Genomic DNA, 20,551 nt, shown 5'->3' with positions numbered 1-20,551 from the left:
CATTCAGCTCACTTGATCTCACTGAATTATTAACTTGTTAATTAATACTGAACCGCATTTATTAGACTTAACATAGAATGCATACTTGGACCAAGGGCATTATTTCCTTCACATACCTTATTTGATCATCCTTGAAGAGTTGAGTCCATAAGTAATGATAATTTGATAGTTGTATTCTTTTATTTAAGAGGCAGGCTTGCAGCTAATACTACTCGTAGAGTTGTAGATAGAATTATAGAAGTAATAGATGAAGAGAAGTAAAAATACTCCATATATACTTTGGTATAATACTAATCACTTCCGGTATGTTCCCCATTGCTTGCTGCGAGGTTGACCTTGCGAATGTCAACTCTAAGAAAATCGCAGTCGCTAAATTTCACTACCCTACTTCAAATTTACATCAATCCAATTATTTTGCATATGTTTTCAGAGTAGATATACTTCCTCTGTTTTTTTAATTGTTCCAAGTTGTCACATTCAGCCGTTTGCCCATCCCACAACTTTAATACTTTATTGACTAGGTTGTTGTTTGGTTGCAATTAATTAGAGGAGAGAGATTCAAATTGTGCAATTAGAGGTGAAAAGTACAGAGAAGCAATGAGGGAGGAGGGTGAAAGAGAGATAATGAAGAGGAAGAAATGGTTGGGAATATGAAAAGAGAGAGAGTACCGAGTGAAAATGGAGGGAAAGGGAGGAAAAACATAAGATGGTCGTTGGATGTGGGACCCACAAACGGAAGTTCTGACGGAAGTTAGCATTAGGTGGTGATTTCCTTAACGGAGAAAGTTTAAGGTGGTTATTTTAAAAAAAAAACTTATAAGGTGGTTATTTCAAAAGTGGCAACTTCAAAAGGTGGTTTTATCCAAAAAATCCTATTACAAATTGTAGTACCAAACTAAAGAAATTAAACAATGTAATAATCATGCCCTTGGAGCAATGTAATACTCACGTGCATAATTGATTTTTCTAAAGTCTTATATGTGACCAGCCACACCATCAACTTGATGGTGTGGCATATTCACACTTATAAATAAGCTCAACACGTTAGTCAACGGAACTTAAAAGTAACACCAGCATAGAAAACAAGTAACATTCGTCTATACACGCTAGGAACCTCTAAGAAGAAATAGAAAACAAGTAACATTCGTCTATACACGCTAGGAACCTCTAAGAAGAAATTCAAGAAACTGCAATAAATCAAGAAAAGTAACAGCAAATACAATGTATAAGTAACAACATCATAGAAATTAAGTCAAGTAGCACCAGTCTATACAAGGAACCTCTAACATGAAACTCAAAAAACTGCAATAAAATAAGAAAAAAGCTCGTTCATGAACTCAGCGCGGTTAATAAAAGAGATGTTTACGAACACAAAATATCTTAAATGAACCAAACTTGAACAGATTTTTGAGCTCGTTGAAAGCTCGGGATCGAACTTGCCTAAATTAAATAAACATTAACCTAAACATAAATAGATTAATACTTGATTCGGTTCGGTTCGATTCGACTTGGCTCGTTTGCACCCCTTGTATCTCATTCTCTTGGGTTGTTGTTCTCCTGTGTCCGTATGGCATCTGTATAACTGTATTGTACATTTGTACACTACTCCGTACTACTCTAATACGGAGTAACCAGTTCGGTACCATTTCAGCAACATCAGTATATTTCTGTTTAGGGTCTCCTGCTATCAGAGCGGCGATTTCCCGATAGCTACGTCATTCCTGATTCCCATGCTTCTCAAGTAATTCTCTCTCTCCTATTTCTCAGATCTTCTTTGATAATATGTATGAAATTTGTGAATTCATTTGAAATTTCGATTTATGATCCACATAATTTTTTGATTAATTGGTTCCAATATGATTATGATAATTTTTGAGCTTTCTACCTAATTGTTGATGGCTGTTCAACTCGGATCTAAGGATCAAAATTTATACTTTTGACTTGCAAATATTCATGTTGTTTTGCATTTTTGTGGAATACTTTGATCAGAAGTAGTAATGAATTACAGTTATCATTTGTGATTTTGGAAAATTACCAATTTTTTTCATCACCCGGCCTGATTTTTATCTGATTTGAAGCATTAGTTCAATGTAGTGGTGTATGTGTTTATCGAAATTTGTCGGTGTGGCGACTGGCGAATATACTATATGATGATCATACAATATTCAAATTGATGCTGCAAATATGTAATTAGATGTTTACTAGATACAAAATGACAGAATGATGGTTGGTTAGTAATGAATTACATATCGGTTACTAGGTGCTTCAATATTGATTATTGTTATTCGAAGGGCGTTCACCGACATCGATGTATTGGGTAGCAGTTAAGCACTTGCTCATGTAAATGGAGCTTGGGATGATTGAGTATTTTGGCTTCCAGTACATTTTTTTCTCAACTTTAGCCGAGTGAGTCCATAGTTTGTTGTCTCTTATGTCATTCAACGTTATACACTTACCCTATCAAAGTATCAATTACTCAATGCTATAAGTACTCTTAAAGTGACACTCGTATATCACCAAAAACTAATTCAAAGATGATGGGAACGGTTTATGATGGTAAAGTTAGGTTCTTGTACGTGAATTGGGCTTCGATCCAATTCAGAGAGTGTTAAGTCATGTGCCCTTGAAAGTTAAAAGAGTTTTTGAATATGCGTATCTTACCTATGTGCTTATGTGATTTTTCTTCTTGAGGATTCTTCTCTTCTTTTTGGGAACTTTGTGTTTACTGTGCAATTTATTTATAGTTCCTATTTTGTCTGTTTGATGTGCTTAGGCCATGAGTGTGGAAGGACAAGGCGGATATTAACACTTCCTCACATTCTGACAAGTGTAAGAGAAGTTTCAAGCTAACTATCAAGAAAGGCAGCGAAAATGTTTTCTCTGATGTATGGGTTCTGGAAGTACATGTTCAGCAAGACGGAATTTCATGTTCTTATTCTTGGTATTGACAAGGCTGGGAAAACGGTAGTTTTTCCCCCCTCTGCTAGATTTATAGCTCTATGATTATTTATTTATTTATTTTATATACGAGCTAGATTAAGGAAATAAGGACCACACTAAATTTCCTACGGAATAGTGTTTTATTGATGATCACAATGTTATTTACTGTGTGCTTCGATTGTTGGAAGTTTTGCTTCTTCTAGTGTTGATCATATGTGGAATATGGATGTTGTTTATCTTGTTAAGGTACAGGTACTGGTTTACAACAGTGTCATTGCTTGTTATCAAAGTATATATGTCCTTGAATTTAAGACCAGATCTTTCTACCTTTGAGAAATTAGTTTTCCCCCTAGAAAACAAAAAAACTTGGCCTCTTAAGTCCTAACTCTTCCCATGTTGGGCTTGGACTTGAGGTCCAATGCACAAATACTCTGTCTACTGTAAGGCTGGCAACGTGGGTCATGGGATTGAACCGAAATGGTTGGAGGGATAGGATATGTTGGAGCTTTCACTTGATTCCTAATCTGACACAAGTATATGTTTATGTTGGCTGTTTTTTGTGTTACTAATCTGGTATTAATTTCTCATATTTCACCCAATAGTTTTGAATTTATCTTTATTGATTTACCATACAAAAGAATTTTTTTTATCAAAGATCTTCTCAGAAGTTCATAACACTGATAAATGATAACACTATCTTGCAGACTTTACTGGAAAAATTGAAAGAACTGTACTTAAACTTGGAAGGCCTTCCACCCGATCGAATTGTTCCAACTGTGGGGCTCAATATAGGTCGCATTGAAGTTGGAAACGCCAAACTTGTGTTCTGGGACTTAGGTGGCCAGGTATGTAGATCAGTTTGTGCCTTTGTGCCAAATGCTGCACTAGTTGCTTCATTTAAAAGTATTGTTCTAAATGATTTGTTCTATATCCCGTTGAGAGTTCCATAATGTATTGTTTTGTATATTTATACCCAAAGATCGCCTTGAAGTCCTCTTGTACAATTAAATGTGATGGCATCAGGTCTCAAGTGTGCTTCATTTTTCTTCTCAAAGTTTTGGTTCTTCATGAACTTTGATATGAGACACTAATAAAATAATTTATGAAATACGCATGTGTTAGAAGGCTCAGAACTTAGAAGCTAAAATTGATGATATGATGGATAATTTTCAACTTACTGTGGGTGTCTTTAGAATTTCAGTTCCATTTCTGAGTCAGGGTCTGTTCTCTTTACCTGAAATGACAAAATTGGTAATTATCTTCATGAAATAAAAGACCTGGTCTGATCTGAAACAAACAAGACTGAATAATAATTTTCTGAAATAAGGTGAACATAATACAGCCTTAGGCCCTGTTCTTTAGAGCTGAGCTGAACTGAACTGAACTGAATGCTCCTTAACTGAACCGAACTGAACTGAATGCTCCTGAACTGAACTGAACTGAATGCTCCTGAACTTAACTTAACTTAACTTAACTTAACTAAACTGAACTGAACTGAACTTTACTTAACATAATATATTACCGAAATAAATAATAAATAATAAATAATAAATAATAAATAATAAATAATAAATAATAAATAATAAATAATAAATAATAAATAATAAATAATAAATAATAAATAATAAATAATAAATAATAAATAATAAATAATAAATAATAAATAATAAATAATAAATAATAAATAATAAATAATAAATAATAAATAATAAATAATAAATAATAAATAATAAATAATAAATAATAAATAATAAATAATAAATAATAAATAATAAATAATAAATAATAAATAGTACTTAGTACTTAGTACTCCATAAATAGTAAATACTACCTCCGTTCCTAAAAGTTCTTTACGCTTTCCGTTTTAGTCCGTTCCTAAAAGTTCTTTACACTCCTACTTTATTCCATTTTTACTCTTATTTGGCCCACCATAACTTACCCACTCACAATACTTTAATATTAGTTTCCACCCACTCACATTGTTGGACAATTTATAGCCACTCATTTTCCATTTGTTACCCCACCATCACATGTTCACCAAAATTCCTTAATTACCGTGCAAATAGTAACCGTAAAGATCATTTAGGAACGGAGGTAGTAGTAAATAGTAAATAGTAAATAATAATAATAAATAATAATAATAATAATAATAATAATAAATAATAATAATAATAAATAATAATAATAATAATAAATAATAATAATAATAATAATAATAATAATAATAATAATAATAAATAATAAATAATAAATAATAAATAATAAATAATAAATAATAAATAATAAATAATAAATAATAAATAATAAATAATAAATAATAAATAATAAATAATAAATAATAAATAATAAATAATAAATAATAAATAATAAATAATAAATAATAAATAATAAATAATAAATAATAAATAATAAATAATAAATAATAAATAATAATAAATAATAAGTAATATAATAATATAATAATATAAATATAAATAATAAGTAATACAATAATATAAATAATAATATAATTAATATTAATAATAATAATAATAATATAATTAATAATAATAATAATAATATTATAATAATAATTATTATTATTAAAATAAATTAAATTAAATTGAATTGAATTGAATTAAACTGAATTAAACTGAACTGAATTTAATGCTCCTGAACTGAATGCTCCTGAACTGAACTGAACTGAACTGAACTAAACTGAATGCTCCTGAACTGAACTGAACTGAACTGAACTGAACTGCCAAATAAGTCCTGAAGCTGAAATTAAGCCAAAAAGAACAGGGCCTTAATGCTTTAAGTTTCAGCTGTATCTGAACATATTGTACTCCTTCCGTCCCTTTTTACTTGCCCCATCACTATTTGCACATGATTTGGTAAGAATGAAATAGTAGAGTGAAGAAAGTGGGGAGTGGATGGTGGGACCCAACTCAAGAGAAAAAGTAGAGAGGATAAATTTAGAAAAAAGGAAATGGGGCAAGTAAAAAGCGACGGAGGTAGTAATTGGATGCAAGTTAGTTATACGGCTACTGTGATGCCAAATTCTAGGGTCAACTCAGCCTGATTGGACTTAGTCTGAAGCTCAAAGAGCCAAAATTTCTTGGCTTAACTTGGTCCAGTGCTCATTTTTCCTGACACAGCAGAGTTCACCTCACCTCAACCTTGAGTAATTTAGAATTTTGCTTTCTTTTGTTACCCTTTTTCCTTTTTCTTCTAATATTTTCTGGTTGGAGAGTTTTGGAAAGGAAATATACTGAAAACATAAGTTTATTTGCAGTGCAAGAAGTTGCACAATAATACAAAATTTTAATGTTACTTCACAAGTGTTAAATGTTCAAGAGAGGAAACAGGTTTTGATAACCAAACAGCATAAACTCCTGATTGGAGAGCTGACAGGCTTGCCAATTAGCAGCTGAACTTGTTTTGAATTTAAACTTGAATTAAGCTTGGGCAGTTGGCTTTAATAAGCCCATTTTTATCTCTTTTTCTTTGAAATCGGCTCAACTCCTTTTTTCAATGGGTTATATTTGCTATAGAAAATTTCATGTCCAAGGGAGTTGATGAGAGAAAAAATGGATGAGATGTGGGTGCAATATTTAGTTTCTTTTAGCGATGAGCCTCATCCCCAGCACCTTATTATGTTGTACAGGATCTTTATTTTACCCCTTTAACCTTGCAATGACCCCCCCCCCCCAAAAGAAAAATGTTGTTGATAGGCTTTGAGGAGCTTATGAGAATATGAGCCTACTTTTAAGTTGTGTTGTTGATCACACTATCTTTTATTATGGCAGCCTGGCCTTCGTTCAATATGGGAGAAATATTACGAAGAAGCCCATGCTGTCATTTATGTTGTCGATGCAAATGCACCAACTCGTTTTGAAGATTCAAAATCTGCACTAGGTTAGTTTACTGTAGTACAATATTAGGTTTGGGTTTGTTTATATGCCAGAATAAACATTGCCCACTAACAAATTCAAATATCTTGCAGAAAAGGTTCTCCGACACCATGATGTGCAAGGTGCTCCTCTTCTGATACTAGCTAACAAGCAGGTGTGTATGGGATTTCTGTATCGCTCTTTTAAGTTTTGTGCGGGATTTGTAGATTTTTTTTGGAGGAATATGCGGAGCAATTTAGTTTTTCATTTCTTTCATGCATTAAACTAAAGTTTTAAGTCTTTTAACCATTTTGCTATTGCCTGTCATTATACACGGATACACTTTCTGTTTTTTTAACCGAGATACTTCGCGTGTCATAATGCCCCCTTGATGGTTTTCGTAGGTTCTCTGTATGTGTAGTTTAGTATCCACATCTACGTCTATCTATATGTACACGCACATACAGGGATATCTAGAATGAGAAATATTATCACACAGTGTTAAACCTGTAATAAAAATCCTATCTTTTTCCAGGTTCGTAACAGCTAAAAAGTTTAGCAACCATCCATTGCCGGAAAAAATAGTTTTTTTAGGATGCACAGTGGCCTTGTCCCTTGTGGTAGGCTGGAAGCTACAAGTGTTTTCTCATTTCTCATCCTGGTCATTTATATACGGTGGTTTGATGGGGAACTAGTGAAAGGTGGTTTATGCTTCTATCTGCCTACTAATACTAATATTACATTTTTTAATCTTCTCCCCACCCCCTAAAACAGGACCTTTCTTCCGCAGTTTCATCTGAAGAAGTAGCTCGTTACCTGGACCTGAAAAAGCTGGATGAAAGGCTATATATGTTTGAAGCTGTTTCGGGATTTGATGGGTAAGTTCCAGTTCTAACACCTCCCATCTTGAGCATTTAATGTTATGATTGATGTTCCAGTTCCTCCGTAGTCCCCTCCCATAATTCTTCATGATGGAAATCTTGTGTTACCGGCTTGCTCTACCCTTTGTTCTTCTGTAGTTCTATGTTTCAATCAATTTTTCTTATAAATTGGTTAAGTAGTGGTTGGTTGAGTATTTTTTTCTTCTTGATAGGGCACAATTTTCCTTCTTTTTACAACTCTTGCATGTTTCACCCATCTGTTTATGTTTCGGGGTATTTGGACTTCTCTTTGAATTATTGCTTGTATGGCCACATGGAATTAACACAGCGTGAATTGGGTTTGTTTTATTTGCAGTAGAGGGATAAAGGGAAGTGTAGATTGGCTTGTGGATGCTATGGAAAGAAGTAAAAGGTCTGAAATGCTGAGAAGCCGTACACCTGCTGCTTGAAAGAATTTGTATCGAAAATAGTGTGAATTTGCTTCATTTAAACCATTGTACATAGCTCACAACCATGTTTCTGGACCATCTTATCAGGTGGTGGTTGTATTCAAATTTTGGTTTGTAGTTTCACAAAAGATGCTTATAAAATCTTTTGACTAGTTTATCACTGCTGAGTTTAGGTGGTAAAAAGTTTGCTGAGTTTAGGTGTTAAAAGGTATAACGGTAAAAAATTTGGGAACTGAATGATGATTTGTTTTCCCTCCTTTAGATCCCCGGCCTGAAAAAGCTGTGTTGATGAATCCGTGAATCCCCGTTCTGTTGTATGCGTCCATGTGCGGACCGCGGTAGAATGCAGGAAAAGAAAACTATAACAGCTGTGTTGCCTAATACTCCATACACTGCTACACTATGTGCTAGTTCTTTACTGCTACTGCAAGCAATAATAGCCTACACTTCTAATGGTTCTTTTTTTCCCGAAAAGTTGACAAATTTCGGTCATTTAGGAAATTGTGTAAATTGTCGAACTTGAGCTCGTACTTAAACTTTAGGTAGGAAGTATTTAACAAGAATGAGTTATTCCAGGGAGAAAATAATTAATCTAGCAAAGGTAAGTTCATTATCTGTTGGGGCATTCCTGTGAGTCCTGTTAGCCGTTAGGATACGATATGAGATACAATAATGTCTTGCGCGCGTCTAATATACAATAAATTTATTTATTATACACATGGATACTTTTATCTACTTTTAACGTATTTTGATTAACTTTTAATATTATTACTTTCTTCGGGTAATAGATTCTTGAATGAGGTCCAATCCTAGGACTGATAATGGGTTAAGATCTCTAGCATCGATCTCACATATGCCAAGATTGTGACTTTTGTGAGCTCTCTACTTCTCTTTGATCGAGCTTTCATTAAATGAAAGTTCTATACACCTTCTCAGTTCTCACTTCTCACACACGACTCTAAATCCCAAAAACATACTTGGTACATAATAGGAAATTACATTATATAACAAACACATTTTCTATTCACCAAAAAAAAAAACAAGAGCTCATATTGGGAAAACTAAACTAAGTAATATTTCAAAATTGTCGTGTTCTATATGTAGTGAGCAAAAATTATTTAACAACCGACCTTGTGTTATCATTAACAAGCCGGAGTGTGTACAAATTTCTATTGTAAACCCTGTTTCACTGAGGTCAACAAAATGCAATATTGGACTCTGTCCAACGTACTACATCTGCATCTTACCACTGATTTGATAACCCCAATCACCTCGTCCATCTTCATTCGATGGCTTGATACTGATCCGAAACACGTCTTGAAGGTAACCGTCTAAGTACAAAGAGGACTAGAGCTGAAGGAACAATCTCAACAACCTGAAAGTGATCAACTCAGTTAGGAAGGAAATCGGCATGGATTAAAACCGCGCATTAAACCAATAACATAACGCTAAATAGCTGCAAGTTTAACTAGTACTTACCATGTAATAAAGAAGATTTGCTAAAGGATGTTCAAGGACATCAACATCAACATCTTCATCAAAGGCAGAAATAGCCGCCTACAATTGCACAACAATTCATTGATTAGCTTGGTAGATACTACAAGGCACAAATTACAACGTAAAATAAGCAAAACATTCTCGAGCAAGTTGAACACTCACCACTACGCATCTAGCTAGGAAACATGTAAAGCATATCGCGGTTATGACTCCAACCTGCAGCATCAAGCCCCAAAGTTTAAACTACTCCGTAATTTTTTTTACTGAACGTATGATAAATAAACGAGTAAAAAACAAGTGGGGGGCTTCAAAATGTTACTTCATAGAGTTTCTTTTTACGCCCTACAGATTCAATAGGAAAGCGCTTCAGCATAAAGAACAATCTGTAAATCAAAATAGTACACGGTTAATGGGACAGTTAAAGAGCATATCAATGTTCTTCGTGCTCAAAGCTACTCAGATGGTCCAATATATATCGATCATTACCTTCCACCATATACCAAGAATCCGGAAGCTGCACTAAAGGAAATAACTGCAATCAACAAATCACAAAGACATTACTCAGCATTAGCTTCACTGGTTTTGTCAATAACAATGATGAAGCAACAAAAAAACAGCTATTTACTGTATGTCAGTTGGGGAATATATATCAGCTTTTCTTTATATTTGGCGTAAATTTTCCAAAAAAATCAAACTTAATTTACATGTCCATAACTCCATAAGAGCCATTTTTCGATGAGAAACCTCTACTAAACTGTTACAAAAAGTTCATTTGAAATCAATGAATTACTCTAATAATAGGTAGGTGTAACATTACTTGAAAAGAAGAGTTTTGTTGCCTTTAGAACTGCATGACCTTTGCTGACCCTCATGAAAATCCATATGACTATCTGAATTGATTGCACAGTAAATCAAAACTCAATTAAGGAATCATCAAAACTGATCATGAAACTTACAGTCATAGTATATATAAGAGAAAGAAAGATAGGAGAATCGCTTAATTAATTAATAACAAGTGATCACCTGAACAACATACACTATCCCATTTACAGCGTAGTATGCCGGTCTAAGTCTATCAGTCGGAAGGGATCTTGCCTGCATAAATGATAATTCACAAAAAATATCGAGATTACAGAGTACGTAAATGAAGCAAGCAAATTAATTAACTCAGAATGTGTGAAGAATATATGGAACCTGGTGATAAATCTCGGCCCAGAACAACACAAGCAATGTGTAGGTAGAAAAGAAGAGAAGTCCCGGAAAATCAAGTAGTACTAGTTCAAGAGCCTATAATATGACAGAAAATAAACAAAAACTATATGAACACAATTAAATGTGCATAATAATTCATAGGAGAAGAAAGAATTATCAAGAGTAAAACGTACAAGTGGCTTAATATGAAACACTTTCTTGTACAATCCAAAAAGAACGGCTCTCACTGTCCAAAATTAACTCATAAGTTTAGTTGATAAACGAGTACGTAAATCAGTCATTCGAAATCTCAAGGACATATATGGAAGATATGATGTAGAAGGTAATGATGATGTGCTTACTCCCGTTTACGATGAAATTCATCAAGTGGAAGGCTTTTTGTGTTGTCCATCCATATTCTGGTACTCGTATCTGTATTCGGACAAGTTGCACCTATATATACAAGTTGGAAAACAAGGGAACATGAAGATCCATCCAAAATTATATTCAGATCAAAACTTTATTCAACTGAGGTTATGTTGTATGCCAATGCAATTTAGTTTCATTGTTCACACAGTCATAATATTCGATCTCATAATATTCTCTGTCCTTGGATTATTTGCTTCTGTTCACAATTGACCTCATTGAACTCCAGAGGCAAAACCAAAAATCTTATCTAGGAGGTGCACAGTGAGCATGGTACACCTCAAGAACACTAACATATGGTTACGTGAAAATAACATAAATAATTTTTTTATTTATATTTTTAATAAATAGTGAAATAATATATTATTTTTTTATAACGAAAAAGTGAAATATTATACCGCGTATTCTTTTTTGCCGTAGTGTCATGTTATTTTATATATGCACATATGTTCTTTTGTTGCACTATGCTCACTGTGCACCATGGTGCATAGTCTACGAATTGTTAAAATAGCCAGTATAAACTCCGTATGATAGTACGTGTTTATCTTGCTTACATCTTATAACCATTTCCTCACAGTAGGACAAATTCTGAATTATACCATACCAAGAAATTTGACACCTCCAGGTACACTAAACACTTTCAAAATTGGTGCACGTCTCAGTCTCTCTCCGACTCCCACATGTGATGGGTCTCATAGTATGCATGGTATGGTACCGATCAATTAATACTACGTATCACTTAATTTTGTTTGAGTTTAAATTAATGGGGTTAAACTTAATTAATACTACGTACCACTTTGGATAAACTCCAAAATATACCATGCCCACAATTCGACACCAGCCTCCTAGGTACACTAAGCCTCAAATTGGTGAGGAAGCAAAAATTGCGGTCTTGTTTTTGTAAAAACATAAAAGCAAAAAATTTCAACCAAATGATACATATTTTAATCGAAATGGTACTTTATTTTTAATGAAGTGGTACTCTTTTTAACGAAATGGTACATGTTTTTGTCGAAATGGTATTCTGTTTAACAAAATGGTACTCTTTTATTAATGAATGGTACTCTTTTTCAAAGAAATGGTGACGACCTCATGTCACAAAGTATGAGATGAAAACAGATTAAATACTCCCTTCGTCTCACACTGACGGCCATTATTTGAGTTAAATTAACGAGTTCAACTTATAATTACGTATCAACAATAATTATGGCAGATGATGAAGGTACAAATTTAATGTACATCATTGTCTACGTGGTTCTCTCGTAGTATATGCACAAAAAGAATAATACTCCCCTCAATACTCGACCATGTTTGACTTTTTACACTATTCACATAATTCACTTTGACCATTATTTATAGGGTATGAAAACAAATATTAGTATATAAATTGTTGCCTTTCGTCTTGATATATATTTTTAAAATATTAATATTTATTTCTAATACGTCTTAATATATATTTTTAAAATATTAATATTTTTATAAGCTTTTATAACATTATGTAGTTAAAGAAATTGGTGGTCAAAATTGTGCATTGGCGAACATGTGCAGTCAAAATAATTCGGGTATTAAGAGACAGAGGAAGTATATATATGCATTTAATTTATTAACTAATTAAATAAGACGAGCAATAACGAGACAAATCAAAACACAAAAGGAAAACAATCATTATGGGACAATCTTTTCCCTTTAAAGACCATATTTTTCAATCTATCACAATATTTACGACTCGTTAATACTGGGGATTTGATAATTTGTATTGCCCCAATAGGCAATAACTCATTCACAATTTCACATACACACACCCACACCCACACCCACACCCACAAAAACAAAAACAAAACAAAAAAACCAAAAAAAACATTTATGTGTACGAGATTGATCATTCCCCGATGTGAACATAGACTTTCTCGTAAGGGTAACATTGCGTACGTCTTAGACGATGAAAACTACTACTAACACATAAAAATGGCGAAGAAAAAAGAGAAATAAAGGGCATACCAAAGCAACGACGGCAACCAAAGCATAAGAAGCACAAAGGGTATAATAATAAATATCTTTGTTAGGATTTGGATTTGGATTTGGATTTGGATTTGGATTTGGGACATCTTCTTTCATCATCATATTATTCAACCAATCGCTCGCTATTAAATATATCTCACTCCCTTCCATCGCCATCAACTCCTTCGTTCGTCCCATTGTTTCAAGCTTTTCTTCCTTTTCTTTTCTTTTCTTTTTATTTTATTTCTCAAATTAAGTAAAAGAGAGATTTGTCTTTCTTGGAAGGGGAAACTTGAGAAGAACGGGGGCCAAAACAAATGTTAAAAGCATATAAAAATAAAAATATAACATTTACACGTGAGAGTTTTTAAAGAGACACGTCCAGTTTTAGGTTATCCACGTGTCATGTGTATACTCCAGCTTGACTTTCTCAACTAGCTTGCTGCTTTTAAAATTTAAAATTATAATTATAATTAAGAATTTGCATAACAACTTTTAATCAATCCCTCCGTCGTAATCCACTTGCCCCATTTTGATAAATAAATCATAACACTTATAAAGCCTTATTATTCACCCAATAGTGCAATTATCTACATACCCCTAATTTCCTTCTTTGTTTTTTTGTTTGTCTTACTTTTTATCAATAGTGTAATGTCTATTTTCACCCTTCCTTTTGCCTTTGCTTTCTCTAATATGTTCCTCTTCCATTTTCGACCTAAGTACATTACTAATGTTTCATGTGGAATGCTACAATAATGATTTTAGAGAGCTTAATGTTGCACGTGGAATATTAAAATATCAATGACACCTCTTGTAAACGTATATATAATCGCATATTATTAATTACGAGCAAATCGAGCTTTATCTTTATTTTCCTAGCGTTCGCCATAAATTTGTAAATGTCACTTTACGAAACAATTCTACAAAATAATTATTTTATAGTTTGAGGATCGTGCGCTAGCGCGCACGGTCCAACAACTAGTGTCATAAAAATTAGGTTAAGTATCATGTAACGCACATAAGAGATTTTTTTTTTTTTTTTTCTGTAAATTAGGTTAAGCCTCGTACAACGCACATATAAAACTAAATACTTCCTTGATTATTATTTACATGATATAATTGGGTTATGGACACTATTCATACAAACTTCTTTTGTGATTTACACTTATGAAAAAACATAGTCTTCGGTGTTATTAGATTCGTCTCGATAAATAATTTTATGACTCCGTATTTGATGTTATGCATTAGAACTTTAAACCTGCCATGCACCAAGCATGCATATACACACCAACCAGGTCCAAACTGGAAAACCTGAATGAAAGAGTTTTATGATCTCTAAACAAAAGAAACGAATGCATCACACGTTTAGGATTATTACAAATATATCACTCAAAGACGAATCTTAATTGGAGTGCTACTACATATGATAAATAAAATTAACTACATATAGATTTACATATACCAAAGCAATCTTTGCAACTACCAAGTATTAAACATCACACAACTACCTTTAACACCAAGAATTTTTACCCCCCTTTTTTTACAAGGCAAAAGCTAGCAATTACGAAGTACCTCACAAGTAATAAGTATTTTCTTGAACCTTTCAACCTGAAGTCGACTGATTAGCAGGATTGGATGCCAAGCTTTTTATAACAAGAAGCCCCCAGAATGTACAAATTTGTCCACCCACGAGGTCATTTATATCCTCAGAAACGAACTACAATACAGGAGATGTCGTCTTTGCTGTCTCGATTTAGAGCTTCCGTTGCTAATTGCTTAGCACCCTTGAGCGGATCCTTTATCTTTCTTGCAATGTCAACTGCTTCTTGATTAGACATTACCTGAATTGTTTGCAAGGGATTACCATCAGCTTATAACCACTTGTACCCACTTACACAACACAATCACTGATCAGCACTTTCCCCAGTTTTAAAATCAAAGATTAATCATTATGATTCCTTCCACCTTTTTTTGTTTCCATATCCATTTCCACCCAATCATTATTTAGATTTGTGACATAGTAAGTGCACCATATTCTTGGTTATATGTTTATATAGTAGCAATATAATTAGAAACTTGACACTTTTATATTTTTGACAAAACAGAGGCCCGAGGAAGCACCACCATATTCTTATATGTTCATATAACATAATAATAGCATCAAACATTTGGTAGTCTTTGTCAGCACACAAACAAGGCATTTTCCGCGGTCAAGCAAAAAAAAAACGGGGATTTTTAAATCTTTTTCTAACCACTCCATCCAAAGGGTACTCGGCTATAATTCTTACACAAATCAAATTCGAATTTTTTAATTGAAAAAGGCCAACAGAGGCCAAGTGATATGCCCTCTTTTAGACAAGTTTTATGGTGGCTGACAGCCTGGTGAGCTTAGGAATCCTAACACCCTCTATCCAATTACCCAATTAAAAAACAAAGTTACCTGCGTGCATGGGTGTGATCTTGCTACGGTGGGTAGACCAAAGATTTTAGAGATTAGCAAGAGAGATAGTAATACATACCTTCCACAGACCATCACTAGCAAGGATCATAAGATCAGTGTCAGGGCCAATATCAGCATATTTTACATCAGGGTCAGACCGCAAGTGCGACTTGAGGTTCTTGTCCCCAAAGGCACGAGAAACTGCAAGTTGCCCGTTAACCCTAGCAACATCTCCTAATGAAAGGATGAGATAGACAATACTTCAGTTTTAAGGCTAGATCACCAGGCAACATCCACTTTTGTGAAACGCGTGTCCAAAAACCAATTAATACAGCATATTAGCAGAATTGAGACAATAAGGCAGCAAGACAGAGATAAGATGTGTTAGATACATCATGAGTCATGAAATGGCTAGCTGCAACTGACACAGCGAAAAAAAGAAACACAAAAATACTAGTCTTGACCACAACGGGAAATGAAAATTAGATGAATGCCTTAAATCTTCCCAGATACCTATAATACTAATGTAGCATGATTAGATATTTAGATTTCCAAGGACATCCTGATTTTAAATGATCGATGTAGAGAAGGTAGTTTGGAGAAACCATGTTAAATCCTAAAACAATAATGGGGTGTTTGGGACAATGTGACAAATTGACAAAAAGCATGAGATATTAAAGCCCTAACAACCAAAACCATCCTGCCAGTCCACAAGAGTACACCAATTCAACAGTGAATGATCAAAGAAAAACTGAAAGAATGTGTGAAATGCTAGTGTCATTTTACCTGGCATATTTGATACAAAGCCACCTCTGTCTTCAATGCTGCCCCGTTCTGTATTAGGCTCATGGTCAGTAGACATCTGCACTGCTTGACCTTTTCTAGAAAGGACTGCACGCGAATCTCCTACATTGGCTACCCATAACTTTTGCCCATCCACAAGAATAGCAGTAACAGCAGTTGACCCACCTCTTCCGAGGTCAGGATCGTGGTTAAGAATGGCTTGATCAGTTCTTTCATAGGACTTAGAAATTGACCTATTTGGGTCGGTCCAAAATTCGTCCTGTTCATTGACAATTATATCATAAAGCTAGAGCTGTCAGCATCCTGAGTACACTGAAGTAACAAAACTAAACAGATAACAACCCCTCTTTCTTCCCTCTGTTTTAATGAATCAACTACTATTAACAAGGTGGAGAGTACTAATAAAAATAGGCAACACATTAAACAGTGCAGAAGTCATACGTATCTCACATCTGTATTAATAAAGATACATTTTAACACTTGGAAAATCAAGAACCTACCTCCTTCAGAATATTGGCAAATAAATGCTTCTGTAGGTATGCAGGCACACTATCACCCAGATGGCCATCATAAATGGCAAAGAGACCAAGTTCGTGTCCACGGACCTGCACAAACTTAGCAACATGATAGTCCTCCATCGGATGATTTGCCTTTCCTTTCACCAAACTGAATCCATACTTCGCAGAACCTTGATTACTTCTGCCCTTACCAGAGCCATTATAAGAACGTCCTCCTACAATCTTAGATTGTAAAGCAAAACTTTTTAGTTGGAGGTTCACAACAAACTAAATATTGAAACAATTTACTGTATTCTCAAGATATTCCAAACATCAAATGCAAAATCTGAAGCTTAATGATATTTATCCTTGTGCTAATAACACAAAATTAACAAATATGCCTATAGCAAAATCAGGAACCTATGGATGGAATATGAAGCGCTGCAACTGGACATGTATTCGAGATTCAAGGATGCATCATGCATCTAAGGCCAAGCTAATCTTATCTCCATGACCCAGTCTTCAGATTTGAGAGTTACCATTTAGCACTCGCAATGAATCTCACTCATGGGCAATATTTTCAAAATGTACAAGTATAGAACAAAATAATGAATATAAAAAAGAAGCTACAGATGAGAGAAAAGCATAAGTTAATCAGTTAAGGTACTGTAGTCAGCGACATTCTTTCTTCTCCCTCTACGCAAAGAGATAAGCCTCAATTTGAATCTTGAGTCAAAATTTGCAACTTTGACCATTAATTTTAAAATATATCGATTCAACTATATCAAAGAATAATCCTACAAGATAATCATTTACGAATTAAAGTACAACTGTAAGTTATAACAAAAAAAAGGGTCAAAGTTTGCAGGCTTGGAGGTCTTAGGTCGAAAGAAGCTGATCTTCTTGTGTTGAGGAAATATTATTTATATGTTCATCCACATGAATAATCCTAAGGGCTAAATTTTTGTAAGGCTTGTTTTAAGAAAAAACATTCCTGTGGGCAATAATCTTATACTCCCTCCGTCCCAGATTACTTCTCTCCTTTTTCATCCGTCCCAGATTAGTTGTTACACTTCTAAATTTGGAATGACCCGACAATTATTATATTGTCTCTCTCTCTTCCCACTAAACTGGAGTATCTGTATCAGAACTGAAATGTACAACAATGAGTGAACAAACCCACTGATTAAACCAATTTGGCTAACGAGTTAGCCATCTTGTACTGTTTAATCACCACTATGCAAAATCTTTTGATACGTGAACTTCTGTACATCACTTATCCCAACCGATAGGGTTAATGGTTTAGCTACCTGCCCTACCTCAGTCTCGTGAATCGCCGCCCTACACCTCTCTCTCTCTCTCTCTCTCTCTCTCTCACACACACACACACACACACACACACACCACATCACAATGGCCTCTACGCCCTAACCCAACACCCCCTGCCCTCCACAAGCCCTTTCTCTCTATTCATCCAAATATGTGAATTTGACCCTGTAATTGGATTTGAGTCTTGTAAAGATGTCAGGATGCCCGTGTTAATCTGAATATTGAAAAAGAATCCAATCTTCGTATGCTTGTGAATGCTTCACTTGATTCCCCAAAAGTTTTCCCCCATAGTTTATGAACACTTCGTAATTGATAACAAAGAAACCAAGCAATATGACATATTTCTGAAAATCAAGTCCACTCCATATATATGCAAGGAAATAGAAGTATATTGCACCAGGCCATTTCTTTCCTCTTTTCTAAGGCATATCTGCAGTGTAACTCGTGATTGACAGCCTTTCCATAGCCAAGAGCATCTGAACTTTGGTGTATCAGGACATCAATTACAAGCTCCATTCATTTATCCCAGCGGATACAGTTTATTTCAATAGACCTCTTCATCTATGGTGGAGGCAGTTTGTTAATCAATGATCTTTCCCCTTTTCCATCAGAAATACTAATGTTAGACCCAAAACATTCTACTGCCTTCAAGAAGAGCACTTAGATTTCATCTTCTACGAGTAAGCTGTGAACATTTTGCATGTTTCCTGACAATACTCGAGTGTCCCGGTAAAGCTAACAATTCTACTACTAGAAGAGAACTTAGTCTTCATTTGTACATAACTCTTCCTCAGCAAGAAATTTGTATTTTCTTGTAATCCCCCTTCCCCACCACCCCCACCACCAGAAAAAGGAAAAAGCCTTAACTTGTTGTTAACAGCATAAAATACAGTCTGATCCATGCACCGTGTTTCATCAATTGCTGATCAATTACAACATACCAAGTATATATAATCAACCATCATTAATTAAAGATGCCCAAAATATTTAACAGCTTATATAAACATTTATAGAACTCATAAAACTCAAATTAAGAGCAAATACCACAAATAGATTAATCCCTTACCTGAGAAACTGAACTGAAGCAGCATAAGCTATCCATAAAAATTCTAGCTATAGCTTCACCTTCTACTATCTTTATTAATCAACATCTATTTCCCCAACAACCCCACCAACTAATATCTTCCAATAACTGCAACATCAAAGCAATAACATACAATTATGATCACTAATACAGAGAAAAAATTTAAAAATTAAAGATACCCACATCTTTATAAACATCAAAATTACTAAAGAAACTACTTGTAACTTATATCAAAACTAAGAAATGGGTAATTAAGAAATTAACTTACCAAATCAAAAAGTAAAAAGTGACCCAACAAAAAGTACAGGGAAGATTTCAACTTTCTCAGTGATCCGAGAGATTTTGCTTATGAATTGAAAAGATGATGAAGGGTTTTGAATTTTTGAGCTGGCAGTGTAAAGGGGTTTCAGGTTTCGTGAGGAGAGAGAAAAATTGAAAGAGAAATTATGGTGAAAAGTCTGAAAGATGTGGGTACTTGCCCAAAAACTTTGACTTTGTCGAATTTGTTTTTTAATAACAAACTTAATTAGGTGATTGATTTAATTGTTGGGAGTATTAAATTGTTTTGTAGTGGTGTGGTGATAAAATTCACCAGTTGTTTGATCAGTAGGGAGAATAAAACAACTGTTTCGGCTGTGCTAGTGCTACTAGTACGAGTAAAAAAGGAATAGCGGCTTAGCCGTCTAGTAAGGGAGTCGTTGCAACTAGTGAGTCGTGACTCAATCCATAGATTTAGAGGTGTCAAATTGGGTCATCGGTTCGGGTTGAAATCGGTTTATTTTGCTATCGGTTCGGTTCTGGTCGGGTTGAAAAATTAACGGTTCAGTTTGGGTTCAGGTTATGTGGTACGGATTCATATCAAGTCGGGTCCATATCGGGTCGGGTCATATTTGGTCGGGTCATAAACGAATTAAGTCGGGTTCGTATCGGTTCATGTTCATATCGGTTCGGGTTATAATCAGGTCGGGTTCATATCGGGTCATGTTCATATCGGGTCGGGTCAGATCAGGTAGGATTGTAGTCGGGTCGGGTCAATTCGGTTCGGTTTGTTAACGAGTTTAGCCGGATTGTAATCGGGTCGGGTTCATATCAGGTCGGGTTCACATCAGGTCGGGTTCATGTTTCGTCAGATCAATTCGGATA

The 20,551-nt window shown here is 34.4% G+C and overlaps 3 protein-coding genes across 3 annotated transcripts; 1 reads left to right on the top strand and 2 right to left on the bottom strand.

The window, feature by feature from the left end:
* Positions 1–1,506: 1,506 nt before the first annotated feature.
* On the top strand, positions 1,507–8,302 carry LOC110792660 (uncharacterized). The gene is made up of 7 exons (XM_021997474.2): positions 1,507–1,741; positions 2,774–2,964; positions 3,645–3,785; positions 6,729–6,837; positions 6,926–6,987; positions 7,587–7,690; positions 8,049–8,302. Exons 2-7 carry the CDS (start codon positions 2,872–2,874, stop codon positions 8,140–8,142), a joined length of 603 nt encoding a protein of 200 aa, XP_021853166.1. The 5' UTR covers positions 1,507–1,741; positions 2,774–2,871; the 3' UTR covers positions 8,143–8,302.
* Positions 8,303–9,194: 892 nt separating this feature from the next.
* Positions 9,195–13,566, bottom strand: LOC110792656 (tobamovirus multiplication protein 1). Its single transcript, XM_021997471.2, has 11 exons — positions 13,255–13,566; positions 11,193–11,283; positions 11,025–11,077; positions 10,834–10,926; positions 10,663–10,734; positions 10,457–10,529; positions 10,126–10,171; positions 9,959–10,022; positions 9,802–9,855; positions 9,622–9,699; positions 9,195–9,517 (listed from the first exon to the last, which is right to left on the bottom strand). Exons 1-11 carry the CDS (start codon positions 13,450–13,452, stop codon positions 9,425–9,427), a joined length of 915 nt encoding a protein of 304 aa, XP_021853163.2. The 5' UTR covers positions 13,453–13,566; the 3' UTR covers positions 9,195–9,424.
* A 991-nt stretch (positions 13,567–14,557) lies between these two features.
* Positions 14,558–19,899, bottom strand: LOC110792661 (probable protein phosphatase 2C 9). Its single transcript, XM_021997475.2, has 6 exons — positions 19,677–19,899; positions 19,391–19,516; positions 16,999–17,238; positions 16,481–16,757; positions 15,774–15,928; positions 14,558–15,095 (listed from the first exon to the last, which is right to left on the bottom strand). Exons 2-6 carry the CDS (start codon positions 19,424–19,426, stop codon positions 14,961–14,963), a joined length of 843 nt encoding a protein of 280 aa, XP_021853167.1. The 5' UTR covers positions 19,427–19,516; positions 19,677–19,899; the 3' UTR covers positions 14,558–14,960.
* Positions 19,900–20,551: the final 652 nt, after the last annotated feature.

The sequence above is a fragment of the Spinacia oleracea genome, chromosome 4, assembly GCF_020520425.1.
Source record: "Spinacia oleracea cultivar Varoflay chromosome 4, BTI_SOV_V1, whole genome shotgun sequence".
Classification (NCBI taxonomy): Eukaryota; Viridiplantae; Streptophyta; class Magnoliopsida; order Caryophyllales; family Amaranthaceae; genus Spinacia; species Spinacia oleracea.
The sequence above is the reverse complement of the archived record's forward strand: the minus strand, read 5'-3'. Positions and strand labels throughout refer to the sequence as shown.